Below are 23,819 nucleotides of genomic sequence, written 5' to 3'. Positions count from 1 at the left end.
ATGTGTATTTAAATATACAAAATAATTATACACAGTGCACACACATTTATTATGAAAATACAAACTTTTATTTTGGATGCGATAATCGCGATATCATATCGTGACAGCCCTAATTTAAATTAACCTAAAACACTAAACTAAGGCAGTCTTTTTTTCTATAAAACGGTATATATTTTTATAATTGTCACCCTACATTTCATGCTTCCACTCATGTCACGTTCTGGGAAAGCCTATAAATAATTGCTCGATGTCAGAAAGCAGCAGGCCATCGAGACCCTTTGGGAACATACACATCCTGAAATCAAAATATGTTTGATACAGTTCACGGATTCACTCGTTCACTTCATTACTGTAGCCGCATAGCAAATATTTTATTCTGTTTATGAAATGAAAAATGCTGCAGGTGGCACTAGTAAACAATACTGGATAAAAATGTTACACACATAGGCCTGCTGCTCACACAGGAATTGTTTTATATCCAGCTGTAGGGCTAAATATTTGAAGTAAATGATACTGTCTTGTTTTGTTTAGTATTTAATAAATAGCTTGCGTTGACATTTTTCTTCAAATATAGTTCTTTTATATCTTCTACCATTCTCAGATGAGGATTCTGGCTTACATGTGGAACACAGATGAGTTTGGTTTTATCATTTACTGTAGACCACTTTGACCTCTCAGTGCAAAAGCTGTCTGTTAGCACTCAGCACCCTTAGGTCTTGTCACGCAAACCAGTTTATGTTTGCTGAAGCATTAATTCCTGTATCAACAATGTGTATGCAGAGGGAGGAACACAATACCTGACCTAATTTGAAACAGATGTCAATTCTGAAATCAGTGATGGCGTATTCAGTTCATTCCCAGAGGAATTTCTTCATGTGGTCAAGAATCCCATCCATCCGCTGAGTTCAGATAACCCGACATCCAGCGTCCTCTGGCTCTGTCACATTCTGCCGGCATTACACATTTGTATCATGTTTCCAAACTGTGTTCGTGGACCACGTTGTGTGACTTCAGCCTCTAATTATTTATGGTTTGACCCGTAACACACAACGGTGTGACTTCACCCTCTAATTGTAAAAGAGTGTGTGGAATGAAGAACATTGTTCCAAGTTCAGTTCTTACAGATCTTAAAAACATAAACATTTTTGTGAAATGAAATTGCACAGAATTTAAAAACATAACATTAGGAAAAAATAACTTAATAACACGGATTAAGTGTACAATGTCATTTTTTAAAACGTAAAAAAAAAAAAATTCAGACATAACTCAATAATTATTTATATTTCAATAAAAAAAGAAAATTTCAATTTTAATAATTCAGTGATATCACAACAACCCCAAAATTGCATGTTATAAATAAACCCCATATTGTAAAATGTTAGTTGTATGCTTCATCACATATGAAAGCTTTTCCAAAAGAATCTTTCCCTTAATCCGTTCCCTGCTTTCATAATGTTCCTGCCTTGTTGAAGAAAAGAGAGTTAAAAATATCTAGTAAAATATGTATAGATAAATTGTAAAGTCACCATGAAATTAAAATGGACAATTCTTGTTTTCATGGAATATTGCAGTGTTTATTATAAATTAATTTTCAGTCCACAATTTTCATGTGCCCTCATAATCCCCTCCCTCCTGCAGCATCTCTTCTCTGATGATGTGTTCACTGGCGAGAGGGCGGAGCAACCTGTCACTCAAATTAGATCCACCAATAGCAAACCACAACCTTCCGATCAATTCCCACGGACAAAATCAAGCACCGCCCTTCACTGGTTCTTGTTCCAGAAGCCGTTTCACTCAGATATATGTCACAATAGGGAAGAAAAGACTACCACAACTTCAGTTTCATGCCTACTTTAAAGGAGCCGTATGTAAGATTGTGGCCAAAACTGGTACTGCAATCACTTTCGAATTACTGTAGAGCGGTGTATCCCCTCCCCCTCCCCCCTGACTCGAGGTTGCCAGATAGGCTGCAGGATCCAGCAGGAACGTTTGTAGCTGCAGCTGTGCTAACTAGAGCAGAGCTGGCAACCCGGATGCTGAAACACTACTGACTTCGTGATTGGTAGATAGGTGGAGGGTGGGGCATCAGGCCAAAACACAAGATGACAACATCAACATCAGTTGAGGGCTGCAACTATCACTTTCAAATGACAATATCCTGGCCGGACTACTGTTGTCAGTGATATAAGTATTTGAAATGAACATGATTTCTTAATGTCTAGTGACATATCAGGGCCATTTTATGATTAATTGAAATACATTTCTTACATACAGCTCCTTTAAATGAAACACATCTTCATGATTATTCCAAACTCTGTCTTGCGCTGTACAGTGATCTCTGATTTTCTGCATAATTTGTCAGTCTGATAAAAAACTAAATGTTTTTTTAAATTGTGTTTAATAGCCAAATTCCTGGTCAAGAACTACACTACCCATTATCCACCAATCAGAGAAGGCTGCGTTACCATGGAAACTGAAATGATGACAGAAGAGCTAGAATAGAAAAAGGATGAAAAAAAAAATACTATGGACCACTGATCTATATAGAGAATTATACATTATACAGATCAGAGCCATAGACCCTTTTCACATGTCCGGGCCTCTCGGAAGCAGAAGTCATCATTGTTGGGTAATCTTCTATAGTGGTGAATTGGAGAAAAAAGCAAATATCATTTTTGTATTCCCATTTGCTCCAATAGAAAAAGAAAAAAAACCCATAGCATTTCCACATCATTCCAAAAGAGGAGAAATAGAGAGATTGATAACGGCAGTCAGAGGAGAGAAAGATGTCAGATTTGCCATCACTCCCTCAGCAGTATTAAAAACACCCTTGTAGCAGCTTTTTGTTTTTTGTTTTTTTTGTAATTTACTGCCAAGGAAATACAACACAAAATATAGATTTATAAATGTATATTAATAAAATAAAAAAAGGAAAATATGAAAAACGCATCTTTAGAGTCTGTAAAAAGTGTCCATTGGAAATAAAGGCAACCAGAAAAGTGACTTGATATATTAAAATAGGCTTTTTCATTTGGTGTCAAGCGGACAGAGTGTATAATAATGTCTCATAAGATCACGGAACAGAAGTTGTGATAGTCTTTTCTTCCCTATTGTCACGTAAGTATATCCGAGTGAAACGGCTTCTGGAACAAGAACAAATTGGAACTGATGTTGTCCGTGGGGAAGTGATTGGATGGTTGTGGTTTGCTATTGGTGGATCTCATGTGAGTGACAGGTTGCTCCGCCCTCTCGCCAGTGAACACATCATCAGAGAAGAGGAGAGATGTTGCTGAAAGAGGAAGTTATTTTGATTAAAGATTATGAGGCACATGAATTAAAAAAGTAATGGATAAACAATTTATAATAAATACAGCAATATTACATAAACATTGTGATTTCATGGTGACAGATGTGCTCATATCAACAAATGTTTCATAACTAGAGCACAGTTCTTACTGGATTCTTGCCTGAATAACAGGAGAAGAGGGAGATGTTGTGGTGCTCCAGATGGCACAGTACCAAAGTGGAAATACTTTACAAGAGACTGTCTGATTTCAAGATGTCACACATTCAAGAAAGAAAACAAAGGTCCATATGGATCAGATCTGATCTAATATGAAGGTGTGTTTGGAAGGGAAGCGGTCAGCAGGTCTGAGGTAAGGGAACCTCTGAATCTGGTCAACATTACTGAACCCCTCTCCCTTCTTCCCTCCCTTTTTCTTCTCCTGCAGCAGCCAGACAGAAGGAACACATCTGAGCGTCGGTTAAACGCTGGAAAGAAGGACAGGATGAGAGAGTGAAGTCTCGAAGCGGGTCTTATTTCATCTTTGCAGGACAAACCGGAGAAAGCAGGAGAGAAGATGCTTTCTTTCTACATTCTGAGCTTGATTGGTGAGGACTTGGTTTGATTGGTTGTCATGTCCATCATTGTATGTGCATAAGGGTGTGTTTGTGCTCTTTTCTCTCAGTGACAGCTAAAGCAGAGCTTTTGCCAGGCTCCTGTAGCTTTCAGGAGAGCATATGTGACTATATGTCCGACCCAGGCTTCCTCAGCTGGACTCTCGACTCGTCCGGTGAGTTTCAGCAGATGAACATGATCGCAGTGCATTTTTTAATCATTTGATGCCAAGTTCACCATTACATGAGTGGATGATATGTGACCCTGGACCACAAAACCAGTCACATGGGTCACAATTTAGAGATTTATACATCATATGAAAGCTGAATGAATAAGCTTCCATTGATATGGTTTGTTAAGATAGGACAATATTGGCCGGGGTACAACTATTTGAACATCTGGAGTCTGAGGGTGCCAAAAAATCAAAACATTGAGAAAATCACCTTTAAAGTGGTCCATTTATGTTCGTAATTGTGCTGCATTCACTCACAAAAATAAATTTGTATATATTTACGGTAGGAAATGTACAAATTATCTTCATGGAACATGATCTTTACTTAATATCCTAATGATTTTTGGCATAAAAGAAAAATTGAGAATTTTGACCCATACAATGTATTATTGGCTGTTGCCACATATACCCATGTGACATGTGACTGAGGTCCAGGGTCACATATCTGATTATTCTGTTTATTAGTCAATGGCATGATGATATATATATATATATATTAGCGGGTCTATTAATCTATGAAAAATACAGTAAAAATTACATTTTAAACATACGATTTCTTTAATAAGCCTCTTCTGTGATGAACATGTTTTTTAATTTCTGAATTGATGTTCACTTTGATCATTTTAGGGCATAAAGTAAAAAAAAAAAAAGCGGTGCATCTGTCCTGATATCATAATGCAGAAGAAGAGGAATCTTGAAAACAAAATGTTATTGAGTATAGTTTAGCATTATCATTATTATTTTACTATAGAAAAACTAAATAGGCAGTGAAGCAGTTATGGTCAAATCATTTTAAAATGTTAATACATTTTATATGAACTGGTGTTGTGTGGAAAAGAGTGTAGAAATTCTTCAAAAATTCTCCTTTTCTCTTATCCAAGACACACACACACACACACACACACACACACACAGAATTGTATTTTTGTTTGGGTGAACTAACCCTTTAAGACACTTTTAGGCTTGTGAAAAGCAATGTTTCACATGGTTTATTCCAAATAGATTTTTACATTGTTTTCAAAGTTAAAAAATGTGAACTTCATGCATTGAAAGCCCAGAAAAAGTGAAGAAATCGTGTTTAGTGAGGCACACATCTGGATGCAATGGCTCAATGTTTACGGCTTCTGGAGATGGTGAAGTAGCACATTATTGGATTGGGCAATTGTGTTTAAACGTGGCATGAATCGCATTTCCACACGTCCACTGGATCATTTGCTTTTGATTTAAGCAGAGGAAATTAAGAAGAAATGTAAGGCTAGAATACAAATGTGGAGAAAATAGAAGCCCATGCTGACATGTGACACTTACTGTATGTGTATTTTAGCATTTCAGTCATTAAACAATGGTTTGGTTGTTAAGTGGTCTGTCACTGCTAAAAATTTTTTTTTTGCTTTCTCAGCTGTACACACACAAACTCTTGCCATGAATGTTGTTTTCCTTCCGCTTTACTCAGGACACTTCATCACAGTTGAGGAACGCGTCCAGGAGGACCAGGGGAAGGCGGTTCTTTTGGGTCCAGATGTGGATCAACAGGACTGGAGCTGCTTCAGGATGGTGTATCAGGTCACAGCTGGCGCTTCCCTGCAGGTGCAGAAGCGCACAGACGGAGAGAGTTTCGATCAGGTGCTGTGGACGACCCAAACCCCGTCTGACAGCTGGCTCATCGCCAGCATTGACCTTCAGAACTCTACCGAAACATTTAAGGTGAGAGCTGTTGATACCTAGCTAACAGAGGAAGGTCTCAGCTAACGTTCTGGCAAGGTTATGAACGAACATTCTTCTAGTAACGTTAATAGAATGTCTGTTCAAAGTTATCTGGTCTTTAATAATGTTCTCATAATGATAGCACAAAGATTTATACATGGTTCATGGAACGTTTTTTCTGAAAAATTTTAGTTGGATGTTCATCTAACATTTTTTAAACGTTTCTACTGGTTTTACAATGTTTATAGAGAACATTCAAAAGTAACATTCCCATTATGTTTGCAAAATGATCAAATGGAATGTTTCCTTAAAGGTAGGGTAGGCGATTTCAGAAAAGCTTCCCATAGCTGGGTCAGTCCTATGTTCCCACAGCCCTATGTTCCCACGGCCCTATGTTCCCACATTTCTAAGAATTTTTTTTTTACTGAAAATTTTGAAAATTAGGCCCTATGTTCCCACAGCCCCTATGTTCCCACAACCATATGTTCCCACAGCCCTATGTTCCCACAGTCCTATGTTCTCTCATTTAACTATGTCCCCTATGAAGGGTAGGTTTTAGTGCTTGTGCTGGTACAGGGATAGCCCAATAACATCCCAGACAAGTCTCCCTCCTGTGAGGGGTAGGTTTAGGTATGTTAACTAATTAAGCCCTAGTCCCCTATGAAGGGTAAATTTTAGTGCTTGTGCTGGTACAGGGATAGCCCAATTACATCCCAGACAAGTCTCCCTCCTGTGAGGGGTAGGTTTAGGTATGTTAGGGTTAGGGCTGTGGGAACATAGGGCTGTGGGAACATAGACATGCTCCCGCAATAGCAAGCTAGCTTTGAAAGCATAAGATCCAAACGTTTCCAAAGCCACACCTCCTTCTAAACACATGAACGCACAGTCTGCAAAGCATCATCATTCATTTCGGCGTTGATAGCATTGACATAGAAACAGATAAATCCGAGTCTGAGGGTTGCCATCTCGTAATTGCAGTTATGACTTTGCGTGAACGCAGCATAAGCTCATTGTTTTGGTTCAGGAGGAAGTGTATAAGTTGGCTACTGTTTGTTTGTGGCGCTCGGTGACTGACGTCTGTCTACAACTCTGCACAGCCTTACTGAACGCGCTGATGACTGTGTGGAAGCATGCAAATGCACATGTTAACAGGCAGGAAGGACATCCTTTCATTCGGACCGAATGCAATGATTGGACGAACATTTATTGGTCCTGAGACTTCCACAGAAGATACTGTATATGTACATTTTTAATATTTAGGCCACTTCTTTTATTGATTGCTATCAGGATGTAAGGAGAGTTTCAACCAGTATAACAAAATGTGTCTATAAAAAAATTGCCTACCCTACCTTTAATGTTCACATAACCAAGAAAAAAATAAAATAATAAAATACGGGATGTTTTGACTGTTCAAAGAACATTCAGAAATAATGTTTTCATAACTTAATATGAACATAAGCAAAACATGCTAAGAACATATTTTTATTAACTGGCCTACTCTAGATTTGCTGATGTATGTATTATTGTCATGTGAGAATAATGACAAGTTCGCTCCACATTTGTAGATCGTCATTGAAGGCAATCTAGGAGAAGAAGGCAGCAGCGTGTCCATCTATGAGATAAAGATCTCTGACAAATACTGTATAGGTTAGTGCTCTCTTAACTTGGGCCACTAAACAGCATGTTAGATTCAGCCCAGCAACCTTTCACTTTGCTTATTTATAACATTAACAATGTAATGCCAAAATCAGGGCCAACCACATAAAAAGAACTATTAATCACGGAAAAAAGATTCTGTTCTTTCTTAACGATGTTTTGATGGTTATTCGGGACAAGCCTGTGTGCACATTCCTGAGGCAAAAGAAAATCTTTTAAATGGACCCAGATTTCTGTTGCTCAGTTCTTATGTTAGTCAGCATTGTGCTCCTCCAATATTATTGCCCTAAAAGGCTTGCAGAGCTAGAGGGCTTCAAAACTAGTTATTGTTGTAATCTTTTCATATAAATTATCTATATTATTATACAAATCATAAACAATGTTTGCGATTTAAAAATAAATAAATTGTCTTGTGTATAAATCTTAAATTGTTTATGATTTATATAATAATATACCTGTATAATGAAAACAAATATGTACAGTAATCTTATGCAATTGTATCTGTATTTAATTTTATTTATATTCTATGATACAATTAATTACAACAAAAAAATGTTTTATAAGTTGTATAATTTTACACAATACAAATATATATATATATATATATATATATATTCAAAAAAGTTTTTCATATCAAAAAGTTTATCAAAAGTTATATAATCTTATACGATTTGAAAAATATAAAAATCAATTATTTTTTATAATCATGTACAATCGAAAATTGTATGAAAGCTTTTCAGCATATAATTTCTAACCTGTATAATTTAAAACAAATATATCATATAATACCAAAAACATACCATTTTATAGGTATTTAATGTAATACTTATTCTATGATATTTATGCTATACGAAATTTATACAATTTAAAAAATCTTATACAGAAAAGTGTATAGTGTAATGTGATTAGATTTTTTATTGTATAATATACACACTAAAATTATCTTTAAAAGTTTTATCTTATGATCTTAACAAAGAATGTATACAAAATTTTGTATCCTAATGGATAACGTTGTATCGCATAATCTTGTACAGTTTGACGGCATTATTAGCCTACACACTTCAGACAGTCATACATGAAAGACCCACTTCCTGACTGTTACACCGTCTGACATCCTGTTACCGTAAAATATGGATTTTCCTGATACCGAGGCTCTGTCAGTCATGGCTTTTTATTGATCTGCTCAGGTCAGTACATGTATGTGGACTCCACTGACACTAAAAGCTTCCAGGAGGTGGCCGAGCTGGTGTCTCCGATGACCACAGTGCCCATGTCGGGCTGCTTGAGCTTCCAGTACCAGCAGGATCACGCTGGGGACCATCTGTTCTCCCTCTTCAGCAGGGATCAGGCTGGACAATATCAGGAGCTGTGGAGAGCCGATCTACCTGGAAACAAGCATGTGGACTGGAGTCCAGAAGCCAGGGTCTGGATATCTGTACAAGTGGACCTGAAAGCTCCATATCCTATTGAGGTAAGGACTGACCAACACAAACAAACCACATCATGCCGGTTCATGCACATCAAAAACTCCTATTATTGTGGGAAAATCTATTTCAGATGCAACCACCACCAAGGCACATGAAAATAAAACTGACTGGCTGTTTTACACCAGGCAAACGGTCTCTTCCTGGATAAGATTTCTAGGCCAGAATAAGCTGCCAAATAACTGTTAGCTGTAACCTAAGGCGGCCCCGCATCACCTCCTCCAAATTTAGAGAGGTCTGTCACACCAGGGCACAGAGCTCTGCTGAAAATCTTGCCAAAAGACTTCTGAGATTGACATGGAACCTGCAGCAGTAGAGGAGTACTGCAGAGTAAGGGAGGTTAACCACTATCCCTGTGGCTTCCTTATCCACCCTGACGCACCCTGGATGGGGTCATCACCTGATGGCATCGTGTATGATCCAAAGGGGCAGACAGTGTTTGGCCTTGTTGAAATTAAATGCCCCAATGTAGCAAGCTATGTTGACTGCCCATATATTAAGATCAGTGAGGGCACACACACATTAAGGAAATCTCAGGCAGACATCTGGGATCTTCCAGAGAGAAATTCTGGCCTATAAATCTTGCAGGGCACAAGGTCATCAACAAGGAAACCTCGGTCGACCATGATGGCCATCCCAGGTCTCAAAAGGGAGAGAATTCCAGACTCCCGCATGATCTGTTTGTCACTGATGGAACCAGCGTACAGTGGAGAGATAAATGTGACCGCCCCATGAGGAGCCACTCCAAGCAGCCCTTTGAGAGTACATTGGGACTTATATGCTGAGAACATTTCACTTTGAAGAAGAGGTGATGAAGGGCACTGGCACCTCAGCTCCGTGCAGTCCAGGATCACTGTAGTGTCTGCATAGTCCTTAAAATCAGCTGGCAGATGTGCCCTTATTTTCTCCTCTGGTATCCAGATCCTCACAGACCCTAGCACAGTGTACAGAAAGTTGCTCCACGTTGTGATGATCCGACTGACTGTGGACTGGTGGACTCCGTACCGGTCAGCAAGGTCACGCTGTTTTGTGCCCAGTGCAAGGTAGTTGAGAAACAAGAACATCTCATCAATGGGCTGCAGGGAACGAGTCTGTTCAAAAGAAATAAAATGTACATTACATTTCTCTCAACTTCTATTAACCATGATCTTTGTTAAGCTGTATTGTATGGTCCATGAACTTGGCTCTGTAAAGGTGCCTCTCTGTGCTTGAGTCACACTGACCATAGATGGCAGCGAAGGCTCTATTAAGGCCCAGAATCTCATCAGTAGGTCATCTATCCAATAACTCCATCTGTCAGATATTAGCATTTAAATCTTGTATCAGTGTATGCTATGAAATTAATCATATTTTATGATTAATGGCAGTCATGGCCTAGTGGTTAGGGAGTTGGACTGGTAACCCAAAGGTTGCTGGTTCGATTCCAGAACCGGTGGGAAATGACTGAGGTGCCCTTGAGCAAGGCACCTAACCCCTAATCGCTCCCCGGGCGCCACACAAAGGCTGCCCGCTGCTCTGGGTGTGTGTATCCACGTTTGCAGTGTGTGTGTGTGTTAACTACTCACTACTCTGCTCCTAATGTGTGTGCATTAACTTGGATGGGTTAAATGCAGAGGTCAAATTCCAAGTATGGGTATTGGCCGTCACTTTCACTTTCACTTTCACTAATAGGAAGCATTTCAAATATGTAACTCAATTAGCCTTTCTCTCTCTCAATTAAATTGAAATTACTTTATTGGCATGACTGTAGCCTACATAATGCAATATTGCCAAAGCTTGGAATAGCCTACATAGAAAGAATTACAAAGACATCAAAATAATAAAATAGTATAACATAACTTAAATTTAAATGTACAAATTAAATTAATCAGAATCAGAATCAGAATCAGAAAGAGCTTTATTGCCAAGTATGCTTGCGCATACAAGGAATTTGTCTTGGTGACAGTAGCTTCCAGTACACATACAATATAAAGTGACAAGACAAGTGACAAGTAACATAGGTATAAATAAAAAAATAAAAATAAAAAAAATTATAAATTATAAATATATATAAAGTTATAAGGTGCTATAATGAAATGTCTGAGGGAAGTATTGCACATGTTTGTTCCACAGTAGGGGAACATTTAAGTGTTCATGAGGTAGATGGCCTGGGGAAAGAAACTTTTCCTGTGTCTGGTTGTTTTTGTGCTCGGTGCTCTGTAGCGTCGACCAGACGGTAACAGTTCAAACAGAAAGTGAGCTGGGTGTGACGGGTCCAGAGTGATTTTGCGAGCCCTTTTACTCACTCTGGATGAGTACAGTTCTTTAAGTGTGGGAAGGGTAGTGCCAGTGATTCGCTCAGCAGTCCGAACTATCCGCTGTAGTCTACGGAGGTCGGTTTTGGTAGCAGAGCCGAACCAGACGGTGATGGAAGTGCAGAGGATGGACTGGATGACAGCTGAGTAGAACTGTACGAGCAGCTCCTCTGGCAGGTTGAATTTCCTCAGCTGACGCAGGAAGTACAGTCTCTGTTGGGCTTTCTTCACAATAGAGTCTATGTGAGTGTCCCACTTCAGATCCTGAGAGATGGTGGTGCCCAGGAACCTGAATGACTCTACTGCAGTCACAGTGCTGTCCATGATGGTGAGTGAAGGGAGTGCAGGGGGGTTTCTCCTGAAGTCCACGATCATCTCCACTGTTTTGAGCGTGTTCAGTTCCAGGTTGTTATAACTGCACCAAAGAGCCAGCTGCTCCACCTCCTGTCTGTACGCAGACTCGTCACCGTTCCGGATGAGTCCGATAACAGTAGTGTCGTCTGCAAACTTCAGGAGCTTGACAGAGGGGTCTTTAGAGGTGCAGTCATTTGTGTACAGGGAGAAGAGCAGTGGTGAGAGAACACATCCCTGTGGAGCACCGGTGCTGATGATGCGGCTGTCGGACGTGATTTTGCCCATTCTGACTAACTGTTGTCTGTCTGTCAGAAAGCTGGTGATCCATTGACAGACGGAGCTAGGGACAGAGAGCTGGGTCAGTTTGGTCTGGAGCAGTGATGGGACGATGGTGTTGAAGGCAGAACTAAAGTCCACGAACAGAATCCTTGCATAGGTCCCTGGTTTGTCCAGATGTTGTAGGGTGTAATGCAGTCCCATATTGACCGCATCATCCACAGACCGGTTTGCTCTGTAGGCAAACTGCAGGGGGTCCAGCAAGGGTCCAGTGATGTCCTTCAGATATGCTAACACCAGTCTTTCGAATGACTTCATGGCCACAGATGTTAAGGCAACAGGTCTGTAGTCATTGAGTCCTGTGATCTTTGGTTTCTTGGGGATAGGGATGATGGTGGAGCGTTTAAAGCAGAAAGGGACTTTGCACTGCTCCAGTGATCTGTTGAAGATCAGTGAGAAGATAGAGGCCAGCTGGTCAGCGCAGGTTTTCAGACAGGCTGGTGAAACACCGTCTGGGCCTGGTGCTTTCCTTCTCTTCTGTTTCCTGAAGATCTGACGCACATTATCCTCACTGATCTGAAGTGCAGGGGGGGAGGGGAGGGGGATGGTTGGAGGTGTTGATGGCTGTGTAGAGAGATGGTCAGGGCGGGTGTGGGGTGTCTGATCGGGGGTCTCAAATCTACAGTAAAAGACATTGAGCTCGTTCGCAAGATGCTTGTTGCTGTCGGTGCTGGGGGATGGTGTCTTGTAGTTGGTAATGTCTTTCAGGCCTTTCCACACTGATGCAGGGTCGTTGGAGGAAAACTGGTTTTCCAGCTTTTTGTCATAGCTCTTCTTAGCCACTTCAATCTCCTTTGTCAATGTGTTCCTGGCCTGATTATACAAGATCCTATCCCCACTCCTGTAGGCATCTTCTTTGACCAGACGAAGCTGTCTGAGTTTTGGTGTGAACCATGGTTTATCATTGTTGAATGATAAGTAAGTCCTGGTAGGGATGCATAAATCCTCACAGAAACTGATGTATGATGTTACAGTCTCTGTGAGCTCGTCCAGATCGCTGGCAGCAGCTTCAAAAACACTCCAGTCAGTGCATTCAAAACAGGCTTGTAAGACCTGCTCTGTGTCGTTGGTCCATCTCTTTACAGTCCTTATTACTGGCTTAGCAGTTTTAAGTTTTTGCCTGTAAGTTGGTAGAAGATGAACCAGGCAGTCTGAAATTAATTGTAAAAATGTGACAAATTAAAATATGTGTGAACATTTGATAACACAGCTGCTGTTTGTCCCTCTCCTGGTATGATCTTTATCTGTTCACACACACACACACACACACACACCTATATCCGTTGCTGCAAAGGTACTACAGAACAATCTGGACATCTTACCTTGTGAAAAAACGTATGTCCTTGTCAGAGGCAGAAAAACGATTAATCCCAAAGCGCTGATTCATTGTCAGCTTCTCGACCTGTTCCCTCAGCTTGCGGTTCTCCTCTCTGAGAGACGTGTTTTCATCAAGGGCTAAATCGACAACTGCGGGATCTGGAGCCGAAGCATAGTCGTGGTCCATGAGGATGTCAGCCTCCTCGCACGCAGCGTCATCCCGCTCTCTCCTCTCCCATACCCCCGGTCTTGAAGTAGGAAGGGTGTAATTGTTCCACTCAAACAATGCTGGAACAGCTCCCTTGATTAATAGCCGTCTCCCTGTCTCTGACACTGGCTCATGAACGTCCTCCTTTTTAAAATGCCGGCTACATACTCGGGTATGGGGACTAACTGTGAAATCGTCCCTCCGGATAGCGACAAGCCATTTTCGTCTGATTTCCGCGTCAGATGGAAATGTGTGAAAACTAAGTACTGTATTATACTTGCTTGAGGCTTGACACAGAGGCACACAACAATGCTCAGCTGTACTGTTGTTAGTTCGCTGAAATTTAAATGATTTCTTACTAGACATTACGCTATCTCTATCGTTATCGCTTTGTAAACAATCACCTCAGCCGTAGCGGAAATGGCTTAGCTGGCTGAGAATTTAGCGGAAGTACGTCATCACCTCCGTGTGCATATAGCCTATTGCAACCATCAGTATGAACCTCTAAAAAGCGCATCCATCCATCATAAACAAACTCCATAATAAAGGCCTTCTGAAGCAAAACGATGAGTTTGTGTTAGAAAAATATTCCTATTTAACATGTTACACAGTAAAATTCTAGCTTCCGGCCAAACGAACGTACGCAGTTTACTTACGCCTACAGCGCAACTTACACAACTTACGGCGTCGGCAGTAGCGAGTGCGTCATGGCGTAGCGTAAATATCAGCAGCATTACTCGCATAAGTCGAATCCGTATGTTCGTTTGGCCGGAAGCTAGTTATTTTACTTTATAAAGTTTTAAACATGGATATTTTTCTTATACGAAGAGCCTACGCGCTCGAAATGTTACCACCTGTGTGTGAGTCTATTATTAAATTTTCACATTTTTGGAGCCATGGTGTGCCGACTTTTTTTCCCCTTTTTTATTAATTTTCTTGTCGAGCACCCAATTTGAGCAACATATTGCTTTGGATGTGCGTGCTTTTGATCTGATTTTACGATATTTTTCTTACACAAACGTATCGCTTCGCTTCAGAAGGCCTTTATTAACCCCCGGAGCCTTGTGGAGCACTTTTATGATGGATAGATGTGCATTTATGATGGATAGATGTGCTTTTATGATGGATAGATGCACTTTTATGATGGATAGATGTGCTTTTATGATGGATAGATGCGCATTTATGAAGGACAGATGCAGTTTTATGATGATAAATGCAGTTTTATGATGAATAGATGCGCTTTTATGATGGATAGATGCACTTTTATGATGGATAGATGCGCTTTTATGATGGATAGATGTGCTTTTATGATGGATAGATGCGCATTTATGATGGATAGATGTGCTTTTATGATGGATAGATGCGCTTTTATGATGGACAGATGCACTTTTATGATGGATAGATGCGCTTTTATGATGGATTGATGCACTTTTATGATGGATAGATGCACTTTTATGATGGATAGATACGCTTTTATGATGGATAGATGCACTTTTATGATGGATTGATGCACTTTTATGATGGACAGATGCACTTTTATGGACTTCAACAGAAACAGTTATTCATTGCCATTATAAAGCTTGGAAGAGCCAGGACATTTATTAATATATCTCAGATTGTATTCGTCTGAAAGAAGAAAGTCATATACACCTAGGATGGCTTAATTACCGTTATGTGTCCGACGTTATGTAAAGAGTGATACCATTGTGCAGCATTTACCTCAGTAAGTGGCAGAGTGGATTTCTGAGCTGGTGGTGTGAGTGGAGGCTAATTAGCATATTCATAGTTATATGGATTCATGGAAATGAGGAAAGGGTGTAGAGTTACATTCAAGCTATTGTAAGGCATGAAGCATTTTTTTTCACAGGAAAAAACTTTGAAATATGTCATTTTGGTGATCAAAGATGAGTTTTAAGGGATACAATTATTGACTACAGGGTGACTTACATTTTTTTTCAGTGTTTTTTCATGAAATTAAATGTAATTAGACTTTATATTTAATTTTAAATCCTTTAAATATTTTTAAATGTTCAGTTTAGCGTGATTTAATTGTTGAGCATAATAATTTATCACACTACAGTACAATTGACAGCCCTAGTCTTTATATGTGTGTGTATATCTTTCCAGTTGGTGTTTGAGGGGGCGTTCAACAGTCCTCATGGAGGATACGTGCTTCTTGATGACATTTCCTTCTCTCCAGAGTTCTGTCATGCAGGCACAGGTATGTTTGAACACCTTGAAGCTCAGTTCAATACCCCAATACCCAATTCCTACATGACCACTTAAAAATATGTGTTTTCACAGAGCCAACATTTGATCCATCTATTGCAAACTGTGACTTTGAGTCAGGATATTGTCAGTATGTCCAGACACTGTGGAAGAGAATGTCTGTCAAGCCCAACATCTACAGCACTGGAGACCATACGACAGGAGCAGGTACAGGTTTATAATCTACACTACCAGTCAAAGGTCTGAGGTCAGTAATATATATATAAAACGACAGTGTACAGTGCAATGCATAAGTGAATACACCCATGCTAAAGTTGACTAAAAAGAGGAATAAAAAATCATATTTTGGAAATTGAACTCAATGCCTTCATTTAAAAAATTAGGAAAAATCCAACCTTTAAGGACACCAATTTTCTTTGTGAATGAATAATGTATCGTAAATAAATAAATGTTCTTCCTTAAAATACATGGTGCATAAGTGAGTACACCCCTATGTTAAATTCCCATAGAGGCAGGCAGATTTTTTTTTTTAAGTATTTTTTTTTTTTTTTTTTTTAGGATACTATGCATCCTGATAAAGTTCCCTTGGCCTTTGGAATTAAAATAGCCCCACATCATCACATAGCCTTCACCATACCTAGAGATTGGCATGATTTTATTTCAGTTAGCCTAAAAGCTAGTTTGATTTGCATTGAGAGATGATCTTATGGAAAGTACCCCATGCCAATCTCTAGGTATGGTGAAGGCTATGTGATGATGTGGGGCTATTTTAATTCCAAAGGCCAAGGGAACTTTATCAGGATGCATAGTATCCTAAAAAATTTTTTTTTAAAATACTTAAAAATAAAAATCTGCCTGCCTCTATGGGAATTTAACATAGGGGTGTACTCACTTATGCACCATGTATTTTAAGGAAGAACATTTATTTATTTACGATACATTATTCATTCACAAAGAAAATTGGTGTCCTTAAAGGTTGGATTTTTCCTAATTTTTTAAATGAAGGCATTAAGTTCAATTTCCAAAATATGATTTTTTATTCCTCTTTTTAGTCAACTTTAGCATGGGTGTATTCACTTATGCATTGCACTGTATATAAAATACATTAATGATTAAGACATTGTAAAGCATGAAAAGGGCTTAAAATAGTTGTACTTTCTGAACAGGATCCTTTTTGCTGGCAAACTCTCGCTCCAGTTTACAGTCTGGATACATCAGCCGTTTGTTTGGCCCGCTAATGCCAGGGAATCAGAAATACTGCCTGAAGTTCTTCTACTCCCTGCGAGGTCTTAGTGGAACAGATCAAGTCCTCTCAGCGTATCTGTATTACAGAGACGGTACTAAACAAGAGCAAATATGGAGCCAGAATGAGAAGATAAGAAATGTTTGGATTGCAGTTGAACTGACCATTCAAAGTCAGAAGAATGCTCAGGTAAGATACATCTTTAGTTCACCTCTCTTGCTATTGCTTGTCTACTTGCTATATGTATTTTAAAAAGATATATCATCAGCATGTAAACGCTAGCTGCAAAGCTAACAGATATGGACTACAAACTGTGTGCTAAAGTCAGTCAAAATTATTTTTCCACCAATTCAAACATCACAATTGTTCATGAGACATGCAAGCGTCATGACATACACATATTGGTTGATGGATTTCTCTTGTGAAAAAGAAGTGCACTTAATTGTATTGAATGTGCACTTTTAGTGTGCTTCAAATCTTAAAAGTATATTTTTTAAAACTGTACTTGATTTCAATGAACATTTCACAGGGTCTTTAAGAGACAGACAGATTCTCAGACACACTTTTGGCCCACTGCTCTAGCATCTGTTAGCAAGACATTGGTTTATGCCTCACATGACTTTTATTACAGCAAGATCCAGATTTAGAGAAATAAACCTTTATAACATCTGGAAAAATAAAACGGTCTGAGAGGATCATTCATTCTGTCCACTGACCCACACCATGAGTTTTGCTTTATACTTTTTAAATATTATGTATTTAATTGTAAATGTACACTGTATTTATTTTCGGATTTGTTATTTTATTGTTAATCTTAATTCTGTGTTTTTTCTACATCTGGGTGATGAAGGTGGTTTTCATCAGCACATGCAAAAATGTTTGGAGTTGTGGTTCTGTTGGTCTCGATGACATTGAGGTCACCCTTGGGGATTGCGCACTGTTAGGTAAAAAAGCTTCATTTATTTACAAAACTACTGTGCATGGGAGTCATGAATCATCATTGTGAATCTTACAGTTGATTTCTTGATATTTTTGTTTCAGCATCTTCTCTGTCAGTCCCGTCTCACTGTGACTTTGAGACTGGTCTCTGTGGATACACTCAGGATAAGGAAGGAGACTCAGGCGACTGGATGCTGGCCAGAGGACCCACACCAACATCTTACACTGGGCCGAGAGGAGACCACACCACTGGAGTGGGTGAGCTTCAAACCAGCCCTGAAAACCCTTTCCACACTCATCACTTGCACTTGAAAAAATAAAGGTTGCAAAAGAGGGCTTTTCACATGTGAACTGCACACTGCAGTGATGCCATAGAAGAACTTTTTTTGGTTCTTAAAGTCCCCCTGTGGTGAAAATCAAGATTTTAATGTTGTTTTATGTCTATATGGTGTTTTTAATATGCATTAAGACAAATACAAATTCATAAGTCAACACCATTGCTGATTATTTTCTCCTTAAAACTGCAGTGAATCAAAGACAGTCTAAAAAACACAGTTTAAAATTTGCATATTCGAGGCGGGGCTCATTTGCATATTCAAAGAACCATGTACAGTGGGGAGTATTTGATACACTGCCGATTTTGCAGGTTTTCCTGTAGAGGTCTGTAATTTTATCATAGGTACTCTTCAACTGTGAGAGACGGAATCTAAAACAAAAATACAGAAAAACACATTGTATGATTTTTAAATAATTAATTTGCATTTTATTGCATGACATAAGTATTTGATCACCTACCAACCAGTAAGAATTCCGGCTCTCACAGACCTGTTAGTTTTTCTTTAAGAAGCCCTCCTGTTCTCCACTCATTACCTGTATTAACTGTACCTGTTTGAACTCGTTACCTGTATAAAAGACACCTGTCCACACACTCAATCAAACAGACTCCAACCTCTCCACAATGGCCAAGACCAGAGAGCTGTGTAAGGACATCAGGGATAAAATTGTAGACCTGCACAAGGCTGGGATGGGCTACAGAACAATAGGCAAGCAGCTTGGTGAGAAGGCAACAACTGTTGGCGCAATTATTCGAAAATGGAAGTTCAAGATGGCGGTCAATCTTCCTCGGTCTGGGGCACCATGCAAGATCTCACCTCGTGGGGCATCAATGATCATGAGGAAGGTGAGGGATCAGCCCAGAACTACACGGCAGGACCTGGTCAATGACCTGAAGAGAGCTGGGACCACAGTCTCAAAGAAAACCATTAGTAACACACTACGCCATCATGGATTAAAATCCTGCAGCGCACGCAAGGTTCCCCTGCTCAAGTCAGCGCATGTCCAGGCCCGTCTGAAGTTTGCCAATGACCATCTGGATGATCCAGAGGAAGAATGGGAGAAGGTCATGTGGTCTGATGAGACAAAAATAGAGCTTTTTGGTCTAAACTCCACTCGCCGTGTTTGGAGGAAGAAGGATGAGTACAACCCCAAGAACACCATCCTAACCGTGAAGCATGGAGGTGGAAACATCATTCTTTGGGGATGCTTTTCTACAAAGGGGACAGGACGACTGCACCGTATTGAGGGGAGGATGGATGGGGCCATGTATCGCGAGATCTTGGCCAACAACCTCCTTCCCTCAGTAAGAACATTGAAGATGGGTCGTGGCTGGGTCTTCCAGCATGACAACGACCCGAAACACACAGCCAGGGCAACTAAGGAGTGGCTCTGTAAGAAGCATATCAAGGTCTTGGAGTGGGTTAGCCAGTCTCCAGACCTGAACCCAATAGAAAATCTTTGGAGGGAGCTGAAAGTCCGTATTGCCCAGCGACAGCCCAGAAACCTGAAGGATCTGGAGAAGATCTGTGTGGAGGAGTGGGCCAAAATCCCTGCTGCAGTGTGTGCAAACCTGGTCAAGAACTACAGAAGAACTACGTATGATCTCTGTAATTGCAAACAGAGGTTGCTGTACCACATATTAAGTTCTGCTTTTCTGATGTATCAAATACTTATGTCATGCAATAAAATGCAAATTAATTATTTAAAAATCATACAATGTGATTTTCTGGGTTTTTGTTTTAGATTCCGTCACTCACAGTTGAAGAGTACCTATGATAAAAATTACAGACTTCTGCATGCTTTGTAAGTGGGAAAACCGGCAGTGTATCAAATACTTGTTCTCCTCACTGTATATACTAAATGAGGCAAGGGTGTAGAGTTACATTCAACATCCATTACTTTATGGCCCAATTTCACAGACAAGGCTTAGATCAAGTCAGGATAGACCTTAGTTCAATTGGGACATTTAAGTAGCTTTTATAAATGTGCCTTAGAAAAAAAAAACATTACTGGTGTGCATCTTGAGACAAACCAATGGCACTGATATATTTTAAGATATGTCAGTGCAAGTTGCTTTCAGTTAAAACAGCTCAAACATGCATTTTAGTCTGGGACTAGGCTGAAGCCTCGCCTGTGAAACCGCGAACAGTCTTAAGTGTGAACTGAACGTAATGTTTTTGGACACTTAATTGCATGTTATTTGCAATTAAATGAAAATGTATTATAGTTAAAATTTATATTAAATGCAATTAGTTGAACTTTAGGGTGACTTAAAGGTGCTCTAAGTGATGTTGGGTGACGTCACTTCTTGTTGACGTTTAAAGTATTGTCAAACAAAACGGAGGCTAGCTAGACCCTCCCTCCTCCTCATCCGCTCACTAACCCCCCAAACCCCACCCCCAAATCCTTCTTGTCGGTTATTGGCTGGAACAGTTTGTTATGTTTCGTGGTGCGGGTCAGCCCAGTTTGTTTTTCTTGCTGTTTGTGGAGCCTGTGGTGTCTACAGAGATCTCGTTTTTTTACAGTGTGTTCAGGGGACAGGCAGCTAGCGGATGGTGAGGAGATGTTTGCTGTATGTGACAAAAAATGTTTTGGCCTAAAAAACGCATGACATCGCTTAGAGCACCTTTAAGTACATCTTTATATATAATTTCAGAATTCTATTGTCTTGAAACATGGTTAAAGTGTACTGCTTTTCTGGTAAACAAAATTTACTTTAATATAATTTCTAATGAAACGATTAGGCCATGTATTTTTTAATTTATTTGTAATTACACATTTGCAATGTAGTGAATTTAAATATATATTTATTTTAAATGTAATATTGATTAACAGACTCATTACAAAGTGCACTTTTTAAGAAAGGGTCATGAAAGTGTACTCTCTGTAAGTCACATTATCACCCTGTTTGGACTCAGTTTGCAGTATTTCCCGCCATTATTTGTCACCTTAGTTACTAATTTGATCTACTATCACGTTCAGCTGTGTCACCTGTTATCAGCTTTTTGTCTGTGTATTTAACTCCTGTGTTTTCAGTTCACCTTGGTCCGGTCTTGTCTATGCACGTCTAGGTATCGTCAGTGTGTGGTTGTGTGTACTTGCTTGTCATCTTGTGGAATTACCCTGTGGATATTATTAAATTCTGTTTGAACCTTTCACCTTCATCTTCTTGTGTTTGCATGCAGAACAACCATGACAGGTACACTAAAGTGGCCTTTTATTTCCTTAAACCTGTATTATCTGCAAGTACAGTTTTAAAAAAATATACTACAAGTGCACATTCAAGTACCTTGGCCCATTGACATCTATTATTGTAAACATTATTTTTATTTATATAATGCAAACAGAGGGACACAACACAATTATTTTCTGTGGTAATTAAATCTTATTGTACCTGAGATTGAGACGTGCGTTTCTCTGCCTTTAGGTCATTATTTGCACATCGAGGCATCAGTGATGCTGCCCGGACACAAAGCGCGCCTCTTCTCCAGCTCTCTGCGCGGCTCTAGAGAACCACAGTGCTTGCAGTTCTACTACCACATGTATGGATCAGGGATTGGCCAGCTGAGCGTTTACCTCCAGACAGGACAAGAAAATGAGGACAAATTATTGTGGACGAGCCACGGAGAACAGGGCATCTCCTGGCTCAGAGCATCAATAAACTACCAATATGACCAACAACACCAGGTTAGTTGCATTAAACTGCATTCACGAGTTCACACTTGCATATGATTAAATAGAGTAAAGGTTATGTGTATTTGGCGTGCTGTCCGAGGGGAGGGATCTGAGCGCGGAATTTGGCCCGAACTCAGAGGAACCCCCATAATTTATTAATTTTACCAAGAACTGCGTAAGCCCAACAATAATTGGTTGTGACCTGTGACCTTAGTTCATCCAAAAATGAAAATTCTGTCAGTAATTACTCACCCTCATGTCGTTCCAAACCCGTAAGACGTTCGTTCATCTTCAGAACACAAATGATGTTTTTAATGAAATCTGAGAGCTTTCTGTCCCTCCATTGACAGCTATGCAACTGACACATTGACACTTCAAAAAGTTCATAGAGATCGTAAAATCCATATGAATTGAATGGTTTAGTCCAAATTTTCTGAAGGGACTCGATCACTTTATATGATTTTGACTAAACAGCTCAATTCATATGGATTCATTTATAATCTCTTTATTAACTTTTTGAACCGTCAAAGTGTCAATGGAGGGACAGAAAGCTCTCAGATTTCATCAAAAAGATCTTCATTTGTGTTCTGAAGATGAACGAATGTCTTACGGGTTCGGAACGACATGAGGGTGAGTCATTTATGAAGGAATTTTTGGGTGAATCTTTTTTTATTTATTTTTTTATTTTACATTTAAAGAATTATTTTTAAAATGTTTAGTCAACATTGAATCGATGTAATTTTCATTAATATATTATGTCTATTTGTCTGCATACTTAGATTGTGTTTGAAGCCACCAGGGGTGCATCAGTAAGGAGTGATATTGCAATCGATGATGTTATTTTTGAAAGGGGAATATGCAGAGGTATTCATAAGTTGATCATCAAATAAATGTTATTAATGTTACCATGAACATCTTTTCATACTTTTCATTCTTTTATCCACACAGAATATGCTGATGACCATACCCCCCATCTGAGCCTCTCTGGAGATAATAATGTTATTCAGTCAATGACTTTTAAATAAAGAGAGAAAGGAAAGAATGTTGAAGAGAGAAAACAGGAGACGGCTGCATTATGACCATATCTGATCACCTGCAAACTTTTCTTGTGTATTTGACTTATGAACTATTAGTTCATTCCTGTTATGCAGTTCCTCATGTCTGTATCATATGTCTTAATACAGTGAAACCATATTAGTCACCTAATAAAGGAATCCCTTTTACAGATGTCTTATTTGCTTGTTTTAATTTGTACTTCAGGACATCAGCATGCAAATCTTTTTTAAATGTCATTTAAAACTGAAAATTGAAGAGATTCCTATTTGAAGATGTGAATAAATGTTAGCTTTTCATTATACATAAGGGTGTAATATGTACCATACCATATCTGATTAAAATATTCTTTTGTAATAATGGCCGACTGACTGTGCATTATCTTGCCTATTACACATCTACAGAAATACATAAATAAAAATAAAGTGACATGAAATATTAATATGATTTATTTTATAATGAGAAAAAGAGAGTGCAAAGTGATGTGAGAGACATGAAACTAGCACAACTAAACAGTCGAATATACATCATTATGTATTTTATATATATGTATATATATTGTTGTATGTATTTTTATGTATTATATATATTATTTGGAATTAAATAAAGGATTTAAGGGGGGAAAACACTCACACACACACTTTACTTAGCTGTCTAAATGGGGACACTCCATAGACATAATGGTTTTTATACTGTACAAACTGTATATTCTGTCCCCTTACACTAACCCTGACCCTTAACCTACTCATCACACAAAACTTTCTACATTTTAACATTTTTAAAAACCCTTTAATTACTTTATTTTTATACCAGATATACAAATGAGGACGTTTTTGGAGATTCTGTCAGGTTTTGGTCACT

General features: G+C 39.1%; 1 protein-coding gene across 1 annotated transcript; it reads left to right on the top strand.

Annotated features, from left to right (window-relative positions):
- The first annotated feature begins 3,447 nt into the window (after positions 1 to 3,447).
- On the top strand, positions 3,448 to 23,393 carry mamdc2b (MAM domain containing 2b). The gene is made up of 14 exons (XM_084104057.1): positions 3,448 to 3,621; positions 3,732 to 3,891; positions 3,969 to 4,073; positions 5,584 to 5,834; positions 7,400 to 7,481; positions 8,678 to 8,961; positions 15,611 to 15,704; positions 15,788 to 15,919; positions 16,879 to 17,144; positions 17,806 to 17,899; positions 17,997 to 18,152; positions 21,658 to 21,917; positions 22,685 to 22,769; positions 22,854 to 23,393. Exons 2-14 carry the CDS (start codon positions 3,861 to 3,863, stop codon positions 22,928 to 22,930), a joined length of 1,917 nt encoding a protein of 638 aa, XP_083960183.1. The 5' UTR covers positions 3,448 to 3,621; positions 3,732 to 3,860; the 3' UTR covers positions 22,931 to 23,393.
- Positions 23,394 to 23,819: the final 426 nt, after the last annotated feature.

The sequence above is a fragment of the Abramis brama genome (assembly GCF_963993115.1).
Source record: "Abramis brama genome assembly, chromosome: 25".
NCBI classification, from domain to species: Eukaryota; Metazoa; Chordata; class Actinopteri; order Cypriniformes; family Leuciscidae; genus Abramis; species Abramis brama.
This window is presented reverse-complemented; position numbering and strand designations above follow the sequence as displayed.

Coding starts and splice junctions, on each gene's coding strand:
- mamdc2b (XM_084104057.1), top strand. CDS start 3,861: ATGCTTTCTTTCTACATTCTGAGCTTGATTG. Junction 5,835..7,399: donor ACTCTACCGAAACATTTAAG/GTGAGAGCTGTT, acceptor CCACATTTGTAG/ATCGTCATTGAAGGCAATCT. Junction 15,705..15,787: donor GTTCTGTCATGCAGGCACAG/GTATGTTTGAAC, acceptor GTGTTTTCACAG/AGCCAACATTTGATCCATCT.